Source organism: Zalophus californianus, chromosome 2, assembly GCF_009762305.2.
Source record: "Zalophus californianus isolate mZalCal1 chromosome 2, mZalCal1.pri.v2, whole genome shotgun sequence".
Lineage (NCBI taxonomy): Eukaryota > Metazoa > Chordata > Mammalia > Carnivora > Otariidae > Zalophus > Zalophus californianus.
In genome coordinates this window covers 180873279-180892970 of record NC_045596.1, presented here as the reverse complement: position 1 = coordinate 180892970, position 19692 = coordinate 180873279, and the positions used below count along the sequence as shown (strand labels likewise).

General features: G+C 35.6%; 1 protein-coding gene and 1 pseudogene across 3 annotated transcripts in view; both read left to right on the top strand.

The window, feature by feature from the left end:
- Positions 1-19692, top strand: part of MSR1 (macrophage scavenger receptor 1) — a 90805-nt gene that overhangs the window by 22010 nt on the left and 49103 nt on the right. For all 3 annotated transcript variants that reach the window (XM_027600370.1, XM_027600369.1, XM_027600371.2), the window contains exons 4-6: positions 3392-3804; positions 9967-10153; positions 18349-18429. In XM_027600370.1, the coding sequence (XP_027456171.1) occupies positions 3392-3804; positions 9967-10153; positions 18349-18429 (681 nt within the window). The remainder of the gene's footprint in view (positions 1-3391; positions 3805-9966; positions 10154-18348; positions 18430-19692) is intronic.
- LOC113925763 lies at positions 7826-8728 on the top strand (annotated as a pseudogene).

Sequence of the window (19692 nt, the reverse complement as noted above, 5' to 3'; positions counted from 1 at the left end):
AAGATGGAAATTACTGTTTTGGCAAATATGAATTGATGGATGAAATAAAATGTTGTGCAGAAAGACTGTTTAAATTTAAAATATCTTATATGATGAAAGAAGCTTCTTAATGATGAAAGCTACTCCATATGCTATCATTTCTTAATGGAACTCCGGGATCCTTATCGTAATACAACAACATAATAATGTCTCTGGCAATAAAGTACAATCTAGGATTAATGCATATATAATTGTTGCTGAAATACTGAAGATTCTTTAGCTCACAATAATACAAACTTTTGGCAGGAGAAGATATTAGCAACATTAAGGAGTAAATGTGATCTGTGAAATCAAATATCACTTTCTCCCTGGGGGTTTACACAAGCCATAAAAGTTTGTCTCCTTTCAAATGTGAAATAGAAAAGTCACAAAATGCCATCTTTCCAATGATAATGAAAGAAATGAGCATTTGAAGATCTGAACTCTGGCATTCTTTACCTAGATTTATGATACAGAATTAAACAGTTTTTTGAAAAGTTAGGATTAAATTAGTTTTCATATAGGATTTGGGAAAACAAGCCAAGTTGTGTTTGTAAATCTATAAGCAAAAATGTAGTCTTTATTGTCAACTTTATGTTGAAGTCCATGTCAGATAGAAACCTTTGGTCACATGATATTTTGTCAGTTGAAGTCTTCCCTTTCCATACTGTGAAAAAGATTTGCTTTATCCATGTGAAATAGAAATTATTTCCAGGGAAAGAAAAATGACATGGTTGAGCAAGTAGATCACTATGCTTAATAAAATAAAGTGCAAAAACTACTGTGCTCATTGGAACACCCAACCTCCCCCCAGTTTTTTTATATTAAACATTATTAATTGCCCTTCAATATTTTCAGTATTGTACATACAGACACATAAGTCACAGATTTCGAATCCAAAATATTAATAACAAAAAAGCTGAAGGTTATCAAATGCTTATCATATGCCAGGAAGTAGTATAAGCACCTTCTATATATTAGCTTATTTAATTATTTGAATACTGACTGTTAGTATCCTGTCATATGGTTAGTAAAATAGATGCACTGACAGAATAATTTGCCCAAGATCACAGATGAAAAAGGAAAGAGCAAGAATTGCTAACCCAGGCAGTTCCACTCCAGAACCTGGATTCTTAACTGCTACTTAAAAAAGGCAACAATCATCATGAAGGGAACATTTGTAAGGGACATCTTTGAAATAGTTTTGTAAAAATTGTTAGTTTGGGTCTCTCTTTTAGTCAAAATCCATTCCCAGTTTTACATTCCCAGAGTTCCTCAAGCAGTGCTCTATACATAGTAGGTGCTTAATAAATAAATCATAGAATTAAATGCCTGAATGAGGCTGTCAGTCCAGAACTTGCTCCCCACACTTAATGTAATAAATGTGATGAGATCCAACTAAGAAATATATTTTTTGTCCATTTCCTTAATAAATTAAGAAGTGTAAAATAATACTCTGGATCATATAAACATGTTGTCGAATATTGTATTAATTCAAATAAGCTAATTTTAAAGAATCTAAGAAAATATGATATAATGTGGCTTTTTAAAATTGGGATTTAATTGCATATATAGTTTCATACTTATTCCTAATATAATAATACCTACAATAGCAACCATCATCAAACATCTTTTTTAAGTAAAGATGGTGAAGACTGTAAACTCTCTAAGATCCTATCTTTCATGGATAAGGTATTTTAATTTGAAGAGAATTGTCCTATGGGCCATCTGTGTGCTATGGGATTTACATCCTTACCTCATGCATCCTCAACACCACTGTTGGAAGCAGTTACTACTTTTCAATCTTTCAGGAACTTAAGAAGAGAACTTTCCCAGAGTACCCCAGCTAGTAATTGAGGAATGGAGCTAGATTCTAGAATCAGGCAGCTTGTTCCTGAGTAAATACCAGCCTCTCATTTATATAACAGGTAACTTTGAGCTCAGGGTGGAACTAATTATCTTTTATGTGTTATCTCACCTAATTCTCAAAAATCCATAAGGCTGATACTATTGCCATATCATTTTTATTAAGAAAGCTGATGTATCAGGTGTAGCTAGCTATTTATGTAGATATATTTTTAAACCATAGAGTTACTCTTTTTATTGCTCAGTAATGGTCAAATGTAAAAAATCTTATGCATTCAAAATAAATGAATAAAAGTGATATATATATAGATAAAATAATATGGATAGAAATAGAGGGAGATAGGAAAAACAATCTTAACTATCACTGATTAGTGATAAAATGGTACTTAACATTTTTTATTGTGTATAAATACGTATTATTTTTATTTGCAGAGCGGATGTTTATGCTTTTCATGATTTGAAACTCCAAACATATTGCTCTAGATCTTTTCAGAAGGATAATTACCTTGTTTAGAGAACATGTGCACATTTGGAAATATATATCGGCAGCTCTATATATCCCTTAAATACAACTTAATAGATTTTTTTTTTTTAGGAAATAATTACCTAAAAGATTGTTTCTCAAAGCATTGGATATATTAGTAAAAACAGAACAAATTAAGTGTAGGAGTTTTGTTAAATAAATCTGGTAGATCCATACAGATAATACAATGTAAGTATTAAAATTATTTTTGTAATAATAATATGCTAGTGAAAAAAAGAGACAGATTTGATATATATACACCAAAATGTTAGCATTTTAACTCAGGATGGTGAGATTAAGAGTAAGTTATTTTTCTTTATTACCTATCCTTTAAAGGTTTTCTGTTACGAATATATATTTCATAATAGGTAAAGAGGAATCTTATAAAAATATTTTTTAAAGTGAAAAAAAGTTACTTGCTCAATTTCCTGTCCCACCAATAATAAATAGGCCTGTATCAACTGAAAATGACAATTCTCTGCCAGCTTAAGTGATTGGATGAGGAAGATGAGCCAACAATTTATGCATACAGTGGATAACACTAATACTTCTATTTTTACTACATATCGTTTTTGTCACATCATTTATCTTCGTAACAGCTAATGTATTCAACATGCTTGCTTCAGATACTGTGTTAAGCATTACCTCATTTTATCCTAACAGACCTGAAGAGTAGGATACAATGCACTTCATAATCTTACTGTCAAAGCTAAATGCAGTGGCTCAGAAGATGCATATAAGCAGCAATTCAGAAAGAATGACTTGATCCTGGAATCAGTTCTGATGTAAAGTGGGAAAAGGAGGCTGGCTGTCTTCCTTTCAACAATATGCATAGTGTGGTTCACACATTGTATATTTAAAATAAATACCCAGTTTCAGATAGCATTCAAAATGTTAGAATGGAATGGAATGATACAGAATGGAGTGGTGTATGCATTTAAGGATACAGGCCATGACTCTGTTTATTTTTACTTAACTATACAGCACAGCTTCTGAAGAGGGAAATGAAGAATTGCACAGTTGGTCCAATTAATGCAAATGAAATATCTCAAAGTCTCACAGGAAAAGGAAATAACAGTGAAGATGAGATGAGATTTCAAGAAGCTGTTAAGGAACAAATGAGCAACATGGAGAAGAGAATCCAATATATTTCAGATACAGAAGCCAATCTCATAGATTCATTGCATTTCCAAAATTTTAGTCTGGTGACTGATCAAAGATTTAATGATGTTCTTCTCCAGTTGAGTACCTTGGTTTCCTCAGTTCAGGGACACGGAAACACGATAGATGAAATCTTCAAGTCGTTAATAAGTCTGAATACCACATTGCTTGATTTGCAGCTCAGTATCGAAACACTGAATGGCAAAGTCCAAGACAATACATTAAAACAGCAAGAGGTAAGAGCTTTTATATTAGAACGTCACATGCTGGGATTGAATCCATCTAGATCCTATCTCCTCAGACAGTTCAAGAAAACAAAATTTGTAAACCCCGTTTCAACATCATCCAATTAACCCTGATTCCTCTGGCAATCTTACCAAAAGGTTGTACATGAATTTACCTACTGTCTTCTCCAGGTTCCCAACAAAATGGGGGATTTTTTTCCATTAGATATAGACTCTCAAGGTATTTTAATTCTATAAATCCTGTTATACTACTTCTTGAGACTGTCTAAATCAATTACAATTTTTAGATTGTCTTAGTGGGTACTCTGTATTTGTAAATTTTACAACAGACCCACATTTCTTCATCATTAAAGAAATGGAAACCTCATTTACATGAGTAACATACAGAATCTACATTTTAAAATAGTTTATTTTGGCATTCCCAAGAAGTATACATGAGTTTTAACATGTAAAGATAACTATAATTAAAGAGTTAAATTTTGAATAATACTTACAACATTTTATTTTTATCATAGGTTCACATACACAAGATAAGAGAGCAAGCCATGTTTAGACCAACTTGTCAACAAAAGTTTCATTGTAAAGGGTCAGTTGTGAACAGTTTAGTCTTTGGGGACTTCGAGGTCTCCTTTGTGACTATTCAGCTCTGCTATTCTAGTGCATAAGCAGCCAGAAACACTATGTAGACACAGGAGGGAAGCTGTGGTCCAGTTAATCTTTGTTTACAAAAACAGACCAGCGCATGGATCATAATTTTCTCACTTCTGCTATAGACTATCCTGTGGCCAACCCGCCAGATTACTTTGTATTGATGAGAAAGAAATTAAAAAGCAAACCCCTTATTTTAAAATTGTATTTTTTTTGGTTGTTAAATAATTACAATTGTTCCATCCCATGAAAAATAAGCATATGACTAAAATTTAACTACTCTTGTAAAAAAATAATCTTTGTATTATCAAATATCTAAGACCTAAGATCATAATTAATGTGAAGCCTATAAAGTTTCCACCATTAGCTAAGCAACGTTGGCATCTTGGTAGTAGATTTTATTTGAATAGACCCATGTTTGATTATTGAAGTTGTTTTCTGTATAGAGACAGTATTAGCAGTAGTGATTTTTAAAAGTGGATGTCACTTACAGAGTAACAATAAACCTCTAGAGTTAAAACATCAGATGAAGACCAACTAAAGTATTGACTAGGGAATAGAAAAAAAACGTTTAAGAAGAAATAGTCTACATTTTTATATGTAAGGTACAATCACTCAGAACTTTGAATTTCACATGATCCTGGTTTTAAGATGTCAGAAGACAACAGCATAGCTATATAAATATGGGGACTTTGCTGGTAAACCTCATCCCAACACCAGCCTTGATAATCCATGTCACATCTTCCAAAATCTGACTGTAAGCATTTCCCACACTGTTAATAAGTATCTAAGTATATTCCTTACTACTGAAATATCAAGGACTCTGGGGCATCTGGGTGGCTCAGTTGGTTGGGTGTCTGCCTTCACCTCAGGTCATGATCCTGGGGTCCTGGGATCAAGCCCCGTGTTGGGCTCCCTGCTCAGTGGGGAGCCTGCTTCTTCCTCTCCCACTCCCCCTGTTTGTGCTCTCTCTCTGTCTCTGTCAAATAAATACATACATACATACATACATACATACATACATACAATCCTAAAAAAAAGAAATATTAAGGACTTAGGCTATGGAAGGGCAGAGAGAGTCACAAGATAGTAACTATCTGCAGGGCAGAAGAATATGGGAGATAATAAAATTTCAGTTATGAGAGTAATAACTGATTAAGTTGGAGGGAAAGAGGAAGGGAAAAGAAATACTACTTTATGTAAAAACAGAAGAGCAGTGAAAGAGAGCAAGGAGAAAGTTAAGATGGACCAGATGCACAGACAGGATATATTTGGTATTGCTAATGTCCCAGATTCAGTAGAGACCATAGGATATCTATGAACTCACATCAAGAGTTGAAACCAAATTGGAAACTATTTGGAAGACAGTAGAAGTCCTGAACGTGTTTGAAGTGATAATTACTGTAAATAATTAAACTCTGGTGATCACTAAACTCTTTGAGTTTGGGTAGATCACACTTATGTTTTAGAGAGGGTCCCAGCATTAGAAATGAAATTACAAGGGAATGGAGGGACTTCCAAAGCTTTTTTTTTTTTTTTTTTTCCAGGCAACAATCGCTGGTAGAGATTTAGAAACTGGGTCAGTACTAGGTATGTATATGGATGTGTGTGTGTGTCTGCACACATGCGCTCATTGAAAACAATATTTGGACTCTCATCTCCATTGCTTAAACAGTTTTTTTTAAAGATTTTATTTATTTATTTGACAGAAAGAAACATAGCAAGAGAGAGAACACAAGCAGGGGTGGTGGGAGAAGGAGAAGCAGGCTTCCACCAGAGCAGGGTGCCTGATACGGGGCTTGATCCCAGGACCCTGGGATCATGATCTGAGCCGAAGGCAGACGCTTAACGACTGAGCCACCCAGGCGCCCCTGCTTAAACAATTTTATTCATCTTCAAATCTTTAGCCCAATGCAGGAATAAGTAAATTAAATGAATGCCTGAATCAGTAAATGCTGTTTGAAGGAAAGGGCTTATAAGTGATACCAGTATGATGCCTATTAAGGACAGACCAAACATCAGTTTGAGGGAAAAAAAAGTACACTAGCACAAAAGAAAAGAGAGAGGTGGGAATTCATCATGTCCATTATTCATAAAAAGGACTGTAAGACTGCAAAATTAAATGTCAGTTTCCAGTGGGGCTGCTGATGGTGGAGTATGGAAGGTGTGTATGGATGCTGAATAGGGTTTAAAAAAAAAAATAAAGTACACTTTCCTTCTTCCCAGTAAAAATTATTTCAAGTGAAATCTGGCTAATATGAGCACCATATGCAGCTTTCAAAAAAGGGAATAAAAAGGTAGTTTCAGCTTTGTGTATGAAAAACATGGACAACTCCTGGTTTTTTGGTAGCGAAATCAATGCTAGCCCCCTGCCGTCTGCTCCATGGCTATCTGGAGCGACCCAAATGAAGGTGAGTGTATTTTTTATGTTGCTGTGCTTTACAAACATCCATGCTCATATCCAAGCTTTAAACATATTTTTTCCAAATTGTATTTATTTTTTTAAAGATTTTATTTATTTGTCAGAGAGAGAGAGCACAAGCGGGGTGGGGGGAAGAGGCAGAGGGAGACGCAGACTCCCCACTGAGCAAGGAGCCCGATGCAGGACTCAATCCCAGGACCCTAGGATTAAGACCTGAGCTGAAGGCAGATGCTTAACCAACTGAGCCACCCAGATGTCCTTAAATTGTATTTATTTTAAATGTCATATTAATTTGAGGTGTACAACGTAGTGAACTGATAATTTTATACATTAATAGCACAAAAAGTGTAGTCACCATCCATCCCCATACATCTCACAATATTATTGACTGTATTCCTTGTGCTGTACTTTTCATTATCATGACTTGTAGCATATGATATGGAAATGTCAGATAGTCAAGGAAGGAGGAGATAGAGAGTAGAGACAAGAATAGGGATTTGGATGAGGGGAAGGTGCAGTTAGAGCTGTAAAAACTGATAAGCTTCTCTGCTTGAGTGTAGTGCCACCGAAGAGGCCAATCTAGGTATCTGCTCATTTCCTTTCAAAGGCTTTACACCCTAACTCCCTTGACCAGTCTAGTCACTTGCCCAGTCTAGTCAAGGCAAGTGTAATTTTCTCTTTGTACCTGGATTCGGGAGCAATATACCGCTGGCTTATTTCTATATGCCAGTGGGAAATGAAAATAACATCAGCAGTTAAGCAGACATGTCCTTAGAAAAGTATAGGGCAGATGGGCTTGGGCAGCTCCTCAGTGGGTGGCGGTGGTGGCCGTAGGGGTTCCTCCTGGCCCTGTTTATGTCGGGGCCAGTCCCGGGAAGGATGGCACCCCAGAGCCCAGCCTTGCTGGGGTAGGGGCGAGAGGGGTCGGAGTGGGCACCAGCCATGTCGGAGGTGACCTGGAGTCTGCTGCGGCTCTGAGGCACCAGTTTTAGGAGAGGCACCGACTTCGACTCTTGGGGCCAGCTGGTGGAGGCAATAGACGAGTATCAGATATTAGGATAAAAAGAGGCTCAAGCTCAACACAATAATTCTGAATTCACAGAAGAACAAAAGAAAACCATAGGCAAAATTGCAACATGTTTGGAATTATGAAGTTCAGCTTTATAGTCCAGTCTCAAGAATTTAAACTTGGGGACCTGAAGAAGCTAGAACCAATCCTAAAGAATATTACATATAAAAAGGAATTCCCATTTGACATGCAGCCTGTCCCCTTAAGAAAAATTTTAGCACCTGGTGAAGAAGAGAATTGGGAATTTGAAGAAGATGAAGAAGAGGGTGGTGCTGGAGCAGGGTCTCCTGATTCCTTTCCTGCGAGAGTTCCTGGCACTTTCCTACCCAGGCTGCAGTCAGAGCAAGGAATAACGTCACTCACCATCAGAATTGAGAAAATCAGTCTGAAGGATGCGGGGCAGTGCATCAATCCCTATATCACAGTTAGCCTAAAGGATCTGAATGGCATGGATTTAACTCTTGTGCAAGATACTCCTGTGGCTTCAAGAAAAGAAGATACATATGTTCATTTTATTGTGGACATTGAGCTCCAGAAGCATGTTGAAAAATTAACCAAAGGTGCCGGTATCTTCTTTGAATTCAAACACTACAAGCCTAAAAAAAGGTTCACCAGCACCAAGTGCTTTGCTTTCATGGAGATGGGTGAAATTAAAGCCGGACCGATTGTAATAAAACTATACAAGAAACTCCCTGACTTTTAAAAGAAAGAAATTGCAGTTACTGACCAAGAAACCACTTCATCTTCATCTACATGAGATTTTGCACAAGGAATGATCCTGACATGAGTCACCTGGAAACCTCTGTGAATTCTCCCACCCCGTAGCAACCCTCCCAGCTCCACATAGCGCATTCCCCCTCCACCAGGCGGGAGGCAGGGCGGGCATGCGGGATTCACAGTCCAGCAGGCCACTGACATAGACTACTCCTTTGGATATGGGCTTATCGTAGTTTTGAAACATGTTTTTACTTTTACAGTATTTGTGCAATTCATAGTCTCTTTTCTAACTTACCACTATTCCTGCCCTGCTTCCTGGAACAACACTGCTGTGGGTAGGATGTGCTTATCTTCAGAATCAATACGGCAATAAGAATGTGCTAGAGTTTACACATCTGTTCAAAAAAATAAAAGAAAGAAAAGTATAGAGCATACCATGAAGCAGAGGATACGATAAAAGAACAGAGGGACAGAAAATGTCACCAAAATGGATGAGAAGGTTTGCTGCATCAGAAACAGCCCAACAGCCAAAGGAAAACCAAGCCAAAGTCTTGAAAGGAAAATAAAGACAAACACTGTCAAAAACTTTATTATGACTGTATACTTAACCTCATTCTGAGTGTCTCAGTCAGTTAAGTGTCTCCCTTTGGCTCAGGTCATGATCCTGGGGTCCTGGGATTGGCCCCCCATTGGGCTCCCTGATGTCTGCTTCTCCCTCTGCCTCCCCCTTCCCCTGCTTGTACTCTCTCTCTCTCTTTCTCAAATAAAATCTAAAAAAAAAAAATTGGAAGTAAGAGATTGTTAAAATTCTAGTTGAGATTTTACTGAATGTGAAAAACTATCCTGAAGTATTTCCCATTACCACTGAGAATTATGACATTAAACTTTATTATTGCTATAAAACATTTTAATATACAAATTCTATCAAATTCACAGAATTGGAATATGTAGTTACTCTAAGTACAGTACAAAGAAATTTCACTTCTGATAAAAATACAAGTTTTTTGTTTCATTTTTAGCATTTTGACATCTATATATTTAGGAATGGAAGCATACCTTGGGTATATTCAACTAATTTTGAGGGGACAGAGGGTGTAACAATTCAGCCATTCAGTTAAAAGAGGAAATGCTTCAAAGCCAAAAAATTACTCTTTTAAGACAGTTCTCTAATGTCCGTATTCTTATTCCATAATGTTCTGTAATAATTAAAAAAAAATACCTGGCTCTCAGGGCTTCTTAAACTTACAGATTGATAATTATGTGTGTAATAAAAATTGTGGATGCTTATATTTCACAGGACATGAGTAGATTAGAGGAGCTTGTGTACAATGCATCAGCAGAAATTATGTCTGTGAAAGAAAAACAAGTGAATTTGGAACAGGAAATAAAAGGAGAAGTGAAAGTACTGAATAACATCACTAATGATCTCAGACTGAAAGATTGGGAACACTCTCAGACATTGAAAAATATCACTTTAATTCAAGGTAAAATATTTTCTCATTCCTCCAGAAAATAATATATTAAAATATACTGTTATGTGCAGAGATTTGGTGTTTGAAATCCTATGGTGCAAAATAGTTTTTGAGCATATGTTTACTACAGATGTCCGGAGAAAGTAATTTTGAGATATTATCAAGACACAGTAAGGTAACAGTATCTTGGTGTTCTTTAATTGAAAGTGATAAAAAAATGCCTTTAAGATCTAATGAGTCATTGTTCAAAATATGCTATATTAATGAAGATGAATACAAATTTTCTATAAGGCACCAAATTCTCTGCCTGTCCACAAATCAAGCTTGTTAATTCTGTTTTTCAAAACTTCCAGAGTCTTTTTTATTTCTTACCTGACTGTATTATTAATTAGAAAGATCTTTGAACTCTGTAAAATAACAATAAGTTTGTCAATTTCTGCTTTGGTTGCTATTGGTAAACCATAGTAAATTGAATCTTACTGATTTTTAAATTAATATACACATCATATACATTTTTACTCTAGATTTTATTTACATTTTAAATATTTTCTCATATTTTACTTTGTTTTAGGCTTCTCTTACATAAAGAACCCTTTTTTTTAAAGATTTTATTTCTAAGTAATCTCTATACCCAACATGGGGCTCAAACTCACAACCCTGAAATCAAGCGTTTCAGGCTCTACCGACTGAGCCAGCCAGGCGCTCCAAGAACACTTTTTAAAAAATGTTCAATCTAACCATTTCTTTTCACTGTACTTATTTCTACCATCTTATTTTGTGCTGTTTTTGTCCAGTTCTGTGTTTCATTTGCTTTCCTTTCTTGTCGACTTTTGGATTGATTGAGATTTTTCTCATTGAATTTTTCTTTCCACCAAAAAAATTTTGGAAACTTTCTAATCTATTTCTGTTTGGTTCGTGGTTGTCCTTAAACTTTATCTTGACGAAGTCTAACATTGATCGATATCTTCACCTTGATCCTAAATATACAGGGAACTTAAAAAACTTTGTCTGATGGCCCCTTTCCCTGATTTTCTGTTTTCGAGTATACTTTATTTCTATTTTATATAGTTTAAGAAAAACCAAGAATTTAGTCAGTATTATTTTTCTTACATTATATGGACAGTATTAAAATTTGTACATGAGTTTGCCAATTTTCCCTTCTTCTAAATGTGCCTCAGACATCACTTGTGCGATCATTTTCCTTCTTCCTAAAGTATATCTTTTGGAGGTTCATTTAGTGAAAGTCTAAAAGGTGAGACCTTTTGATTTCATCTTCTCAATTTTGTCCTTGATCTTTAAATTGTTCTACTGCATACATATTTCTTTGGTTGACACCTATTCTGGTTATTTCAATCCATATTTTGAGGATATTTCCTTGGCTTTTGGCTTTGCTTGCTATTTTAAAAATGACTGCCAATCTGCCTGTCATCCTTCTTGTCTTCATTACCAGCAATTTCACTAGTTGTGTTTTTATATTGATAATTTATTCATTTTGCATTTGTTTTTACTTCTCATATTTGTGGATTTAAATCCAACATAAATTCAGGAAAGTTATCAGCTTCAGTCTCTGAATACTGCTTCTTCACAACCCTCCCTATCCTTTCTTCTGTAATTCTAATTAAATTCGTGTTAGATCCTCTTATTCTAGCCTCCATGTCTGTTAAATGCTGATTTATAATTTTAATATTTTTATTGTATTAGTAATAAATAGAAATCCATAAGATTTTTATTACATATCACTAGTTTAGGAAAAAAAACACTTTGTCTAATATCCAAGTGTTTACAAGAAAAAAAATGTAAAGCAAGTCACAGAAAACTATATATAGTACAATTTTGTTTCTAATGCTCACAACTTAGCAAAAACAAATAATGTGGATTTATAGATGCTTACATATATAATAAGAATGGTGGCTTATAAAGTGCAGGAAAGCAGGTGAGAAACACAAAATTCAGGCTAATGTTTTAACTCTGAAAAGGAAGAAGATAAATGAGATCAGGGAGCACCTAAATAGAGACCTATTTCTTGATTTGTGACGTTGCAGGGTTATTCTCTGTTTTATTGTGCTTTATAGCTTACTTATGTGGAATGCATTGCATGCACTCTTTAATTATTACATTAATACAGATGACAAAGAAAAATTTGAATTAATCATCATTTCCTCTAACAATCAGACAGGTTCACTTTGGATTTCAAATAAGTATCCAAAATTTTATAAATCCAAAACCAAACCCTTGATTCTTGAGCATCCTACCCCATCTATGCCCCACTCTATGGCTTCCCCAGCCTTATCAGCCGTATCATCCAACTAGTTACCCACTCCAAGATCTCAGAAGCTCTTTGATGTCTTTCTGTCACTTCCTACATCTGATCCATTTATGAGTCCTGTTAATTCTTCTCACACACAATATTTCAAATAAAACCACTTCTCGCTATCTCCTCTGCTACTACGCTAATTCAAGTGACTATACTTGTCTGATGCGCTACATCAACTTCTCTGTTCCTCCTGATTCAACTTCTAATTCATTCTATATTATGGAGAGCAAAAAAGTGGTATTAAAAAAAGTTAGTAGATGTTTTAGCTCTCATGCTTAAGCCCCTTCGATATTCTTCCCATTGATTTGGAATAAATCTAAATTCCTACTTGGTCTGGAACTCTTCTATGTATCTGCCCTCATTTTCCCATTTCCCCTTTGGCACTCCCTCTGTCTAGCTTGGAAATCTGGAAAAGTGAAAATGCTACCTAAAAGTATAAGTAACGAAGGAGGAAATGTTAGTTTCACTTCTTGCTGTCTGTAATGTGCACTACACTCCCGCTCTCTTGAAACATTCTTCTCTTAGAGCTCCACTCCTTCTTCAAAAACACCTTTTTGGAGGTTAGTTTTTCCTCCCCCATCCCTCTGTGTCATCATTTGCTTTAACTTCCTAACAGTACTTGCCACTTGATGAAATTTTCCATATACACATTGGCTTATTTGTTTAGCATACATCTTCTCTAATAGCATGTGAGTTCAGTGAGGTTGAGTTTCACCTCTCTTGTCAGTCTCCCCCTACCCAACGCCTGTTAAAGGGCCTGCTCTACAGTGGGTGAGCAAATATATATGTATTGAATAAATAAGTGAAACTAGCACTTTCTTCTTATTGAGTCACACTTTGTAATGACAGTGTCATTTTTCCAGATTTCCAACATAGCAATTTTAATTGTTTTTATTTTCTTCTGAGACTGCTATTAGTTCTTAGGTTCTATATTCTCTATCCCCTTGTTGATTCTTTATATTCTTGTGTAAACTTTTCTTACCACCACTCTACCAGACTATTGAAATAGTCTCCCAAATATTTCCTTCCTCATTTCTTTTTTTCAGACTATAATCCTATCTACATTCTTGTTAAAATGCAGTCTTCCTGAAGAGAAACCCTAGATTATGAGCCTATCACTTCCTCATTATACATTTCTCTCTGTGGCACTCAGGGTCTTCTATAATGTGTCTTTTAACCACTTTTGAATATCTGATTCCCTCCCTTTTCCCTTTTTGATACCAAGTACTTCAAGTGATTTAACTGTGATTCTAACACCCAGTAGTTTTTATAGCCTGCCTCATGCCTTTGCTTTCACTTGAAATATCTTATCTTCTATTTCTATCTGAAAATATCGTATCTCTCATTCAATGTCCATCTAATATGTGAAGCCTTCTCTAGTTCCATCAGAGTAATACTCTTCCTGACATCTGTATCTTGCTTAATATTAGACATTAGTTATTATTTCATCAGAGAAATCTTCACATGATAATCATCTCGAAAAGTACCTTACATTGTCTTCTAGAGCAGTGTTGCCTCTTCTTGGAAACAATACATTCCTTAAAATTAGGGACTGTTTTTTATATTCTCTACCAAATCTAGGCATAAAAGAAATTTTTAACAGGTACTTATGAAACTATAACCCAAGAAAAACAAATTGTACAAATTAATGAGTGCCCTATCATTTGTTGGTTGTAGGATTAGCCATCTTTGTGCCCCCCCTTTTGATATTAACAGTTGCTAAGTAATCATGAAGATAAAAGAGACAAGAAAATTTAACACATTTTCAAGTAATTATAGTCATTAGAGTCTAAAGGACTAAATGGAATTTCATCACTGCAATAGTGGAGTAGTTTGGTAGGGGGTGAGACATAGCATGATTTAGAGAAACAAAGTCGGTAAACATTTCAGGAGAGGAGTTAAGAGAAATAAAGTACAATATGGCTCAGTGGTGAGAAAAGCTAATGTGATGTTTATTTGAAAAGAAATTTTAAGCAAATTTTCTTTCCAGGATCTAAAAGCATATTTATATTCAAACATAAACATATTCATGTCAAGGAAGAAGAATAAACAATTGATAGAATATAAATCTGGAGATTTGTGCAACCAATTATCATGATTTAAAAAATAAAAAAATTGTTGTCTTTAACCACTGTGTAGTGGAAAAATTCATCCCAGGAATAATAGAAAAACAGATACCAGAAATGAAGTCAGTTAAGTTTAGAATAGGATAGCCTAGAATGTCAGGAAAGAAGTAGTCTAGTTCTGGTTTTACCCAACTAGCTTTAAGACCTTGGATAGTTTACTCTCTCTGACCCCTCTATATGTATGTTTGACTAAGAAATCTTTAAGGCCTCTTCCAGATTAAAGATAGATCTAAGTCAATGAGCATGAAAACTAAAAGAAAAAAAGAGGCAGGTTTAAGCAGCAATAGATTTTTGTAGATTTTTATGATGACAAGGAATGATTGAGAATGAAGTAGAAAATGTGTGATCATAATGAATAGGACACAGAGAACCATAGCTCTGGAAATTTAGGCAGACATTATTAGTTCTTTGGTATCATCTGAGGATTTTAAATGATGGGATATGCCTGGGTTTGCTTTTCTAGTAAACTGTGTAATTTTGATCTCCGATATTTATGGTTACTGAGTATTCTAAATCAGTTCTTTTTTGTGGTGATGTAGAGATCTTAGTTTTCCTTTTAAAAAAAAATCACAGGAAGGGAGCTAAGTAGTGGATTTTGTATGTATGTTTTATAGAGGGAATTGTGAATGGCAAATTACTGCTGCAGCATTTATGAATTATCCCTGTAACTTTGCAGTTAGAAGGTATTAAATTTGAAGAAAAATAGTGTGAATTCTTATGGCTTGCTAGTAATTCAGAGCAAAGAGGGTGACTGCAAAGACACCAAGTCTCCTGACTTTTAAGTTCTTCATTCTTTCTTCCACAACATGGCAGAATAGATATCTATATTTCTATATATAGTTGATAGAGGTACTATATTTTTAAAGCTGGAACTGAAGGAAAGATGAGGGTGAAATAGAATACATTCAGACCAGATAAAAATCTCTAGACTAGTCCAAGTGCAGGATGATAAGGTGTGAGCTACAGCAGGGATGGAGAGGAGACCACTTTTGGAAGGTAGCATGATAGCGTGATTTTGACTGTATTCTCAAAAGTTCTACACACAAAGCTAAGAGAAAACTGGTGTATGATCTGTGTACTTCTCTCTCCCAAAATATGTAAAAGACACTAAAAATATTTATTGAGATACTTCCATGTTTTCTAGGCAGTAGAAGAGATATAACAATGTATAAAAATGAAACATAATAAGTGAGATTAATGTTACAGGAACAATAAAATAAGGATAAAAATGTAACAGCCAACACACCTAGTTAGAATTCTTCAAGGCATGCCTGGTTTTCTTACTCTGGGATTCAGAAACCTAGTGTCAGTATTTTATATAAAAAACTTTGACTCAGAATTATATAAAATAACCCATGTATTAGTTATGATTGAATTAATTCTCCAACAATAGAGCTTTATGCAGTTACTCTACAGAGTTACCTGCAAAATAATTGAAAGGGAAGTGTTTATAAAAGAGTTCCATCTCTTACTGGCTGAATAAATGGTGAAAACTCTTAACCACAGAGGCTAAGAGCCAAGATCCAGTCTGTCAGTGACTTGTTTCCTATCTCATACATTCTACTTTTTTTTGGAATGTCTGTGTCTTGCTTTAGAGCTCTAATTACTAAATCAAAGTCTTTCCTTGTCCACTTTTTTTTCAAAACACCACGCTTGAGTAGTGTGGATTTGCTTCCTTTCAATTTGCTCAGCAAAATTCGGGCTGCAAATTGAGTCTTTCTGTCCTGCTTGCCCTTAACTTTGTCACTACGTAGAGATGAATCAACTGCAGCCATGTTCATGGTTGTGGAGGTGTAACTCCTCACTGGTGTAGAACTGTGACATTTCTCGGGCAACATCTAAATATATGTCTCCAACATAAAGCTATAGCTTAGGGGAATTTGTGTGTGATTATGTTTAAAAAAATGTAGTCCAGCAAAACAAAAAATACACAGAAAAGAAATGTTAATGGTTAGTCTCTTAAGATGATTGAATTATGAATTATAGTTTTCTAGGCTTTTGTATTTCCAGTAATAAGTAGAGTTGCTTTTGTAATGAAAGTATAATAAGATATTACTGCCCCATGTTGCATATGAAGAGAAAGGGGCAAAGTGCCATTGAGAAGAACAATGATATCTTGAAAGTTGAGTAACCAGGGAAGAAAGGTTCTAAAATCCAAGCTGGACCTTGAAAAATGGAACAGATCAGAAAAATGGAGAGAAGCAGGGACAAGATTTCAAAAGAAATAAGGAACATGAACAGAATATACTTTTTCATGAGATAATCTTTATTCATGTGGTCCTCTCTTCAAATTCTTCAGGTATTTTATTCTCGTACCTGATTAAAATGTGTAAGCAAGTGCTCTCCAACCAGTGATGCTAAATATAGTTGTGTGTCATCCTTGGACTATGCATTTGGCTAAACCACAGCGATTGAAAATGCCTCTTTTAAAACATTGCTATTTATTATTCTGTAGTATATCCAAGTTTGTTTCTTCCTTTTAGAGTTGAAAAGGAAATTGCAAAGTGTTCTGCTTGAAGTGAAGGGATTAATACTTGTCCTATGCGGTCTGCGTAGAAGATAGACTACTAGCAGGGTTACCTTTAAGTTCCAAAGTGCCATCATTCTCAAGAGGTGATCACTAGATAACCATTTTGCTGGGCACAGAAAATTCAAGTGACTAAATCAGTATTGATTAAATTCAGTACTCAGGGGACACTTGGGAAATTGTGAGGCCGGGTAGTCAAAATTTTCCCTGCAACCTCTCCCAACTGATTTTATCATCTCTATATCTATTTAGGGATTCTACTTAATATAATCACTTAATACAACTCTAGTTGAACAGTGCAGGGTTTGGGGTGCTGACCCCTTGTGCCCTTGAAAATGAGTATGTAACTTCTGAATCCCCCAACACTTTACTAATAGCCTACTGTTGACCAGAAGCCTTAACAATAACAGTCAATTAACATGTATTTTGTATGTTATATGTCTTAATATACTGTATTCTAGAAAAAAAGAAATGTTATTAAGAACATCATAAGCAAGAGAAAATACATTTGCAGTACTGTACTGTATTTGTCGAAAAATATCTGTATATGAGAGGACCCAACATCCAAACCCATTATGTTGTTCAAGGGTCAACCATATTTTATTTGAAAAGTATTCTTTTACTCATTTTCACCTTCCTACCTTTCCCCAAGTCTTTCCCTCTTACCCAGATTCTTTCATCTCATTCTCTCCATTGTTCAAATTACCTTTCAAATCCTGCTCTCAACGGCTTTTCAACCATTGCTACTCCTGCTGATCTGCATCTCTCTAACAAACGTCTGAGTTTGTCATTTTCAACAACATGGTTTTTGGTTGTCTACTATGTGTGAATCACACATGATTTTTACATCCTTCCACATTTTCCACACAGCATTTAAATCAATACAGTGAAATCTGCCTAGTATGTACACAATACTAAGTTGGGTTTATGGCATCATTGACTCCAAGTCTTTTCTCTGCTCCTGGGTTCTAAGAACCTAAAAAAGTGCTAGGCACACATAAATATGTAATACATGATTAGGTTATCTATTCTAGTGCTATCTCAGCCTTGTCAGTATAGGGCACTGCGCTCCTCCATAGTCGGGCACGCCTCCATTCAGGAAGGTCAGTCTTACTCGTTCTATGTTACTACACAACAAATAGAAGACTGGCTTTACTTATAGAACTGTCTTGAAACATGACATATTCATTTTACCTATGTTTTAAACCTGTAATTGGTAATTGTCACTTATTTTTTAAAGGTCCTCCTGGACCCCCTGGTGAAAAAGGAGATAGAGGTCCTGCTGGAGAACGTGGTCCACAAGGCATTCCAGGTGCAGTAGGTATGGTAATAGTACTACTTCATCATATCCTTCAGGACCTGATAATATACATCCATATATGTGTGTAGGGGGAATTGCTATTTGAGCTGTCTCCCGTGGGGTGCACACATGTGTGTATCTGGACATGTGTGTGCTAAGGGGGATATTAAGTGTTTTCCGAAAGCCTAAGCACTATAATGTACCAAATGTAACTGACTTTCGCTTTTTGAAGAAAGTTAAATGCTTTAGCCAGAGCCACCACATGGGGGTTTTCACATTGTCTGGGGAGTGCTATCTGTGTTACTGATCGCACACAGTATATGGTAGCCCTAGCTTTAGGTCACAAGAGAAGGAGAATATGAAAATCATCTTCACATTGAATATATTTGCATGTGTGTGTGTTTCAAAGGAAATTGGATCACATTCCTTATATAGTCCTTAACTGGGATGTATCTGTTTAAACCCATGAAATCTAGGGGCGCCTGGGTGGCTCAGTCAGTTAAGCGTCTGCCTTCGGCTCAGGTCATGATCCCAGGGTCCTGGGATCGAGCCCCGCATCAGGCTCCCTGCTCGGTGGAGAGCCTGCTCCCCCCTCTCCCTCTGTCTGCCGCTCTGCCTTCTTGTGCTCTCTCTCTATCTCTGTTAAATAAATAAATAAAAATCTTAAAAAAAAATGAAACCTAAATGTAAATATTGACTAGAATACGGATGACTTTTACTTTTACTGTCAGCTACTCTCTTTATCTTACTTAGAGCAAAATTGGCTTAAATTATTCTTCTCAGTTGATGTTGCAATCTTGAAAGCAATATTTTGAGAGAAGATCATAGAAGACAGAAAAGGAGAAAGAGCATGAACTTTCCTTGCTCTCACAAAAATAGGGGAGACAATAGCAACAGCATGATTGTCATGTTATTCTTGGCTAGAAATCAAATACCCGCATGCTCTTTGAAAGTGGGGAGTATACCGCATGGCTTAATTATAACCGGAATGGTTTGCGCTGCCAGAATCATGTCTAAATACCATGTACTTCATCCTGTTATTCTGTCTTTTGGTTATATAAAATGTTCTTCTTTCTGATCAATATATTGACTAGCCCCCAGGTTACATCAGAAAAATAGTATTTAAAAATGAAAGATGTGAATTTGACACCTCTCTGACCTTAACAACATTATGCTTAAAAAGCCAGTACATAGTTCACATTAAAAAGATTTTAAAATTATTTTATTATATATGATATGTATGTACGTGTGTGTGTATACATATGTATATCAGGTGGGTTATTG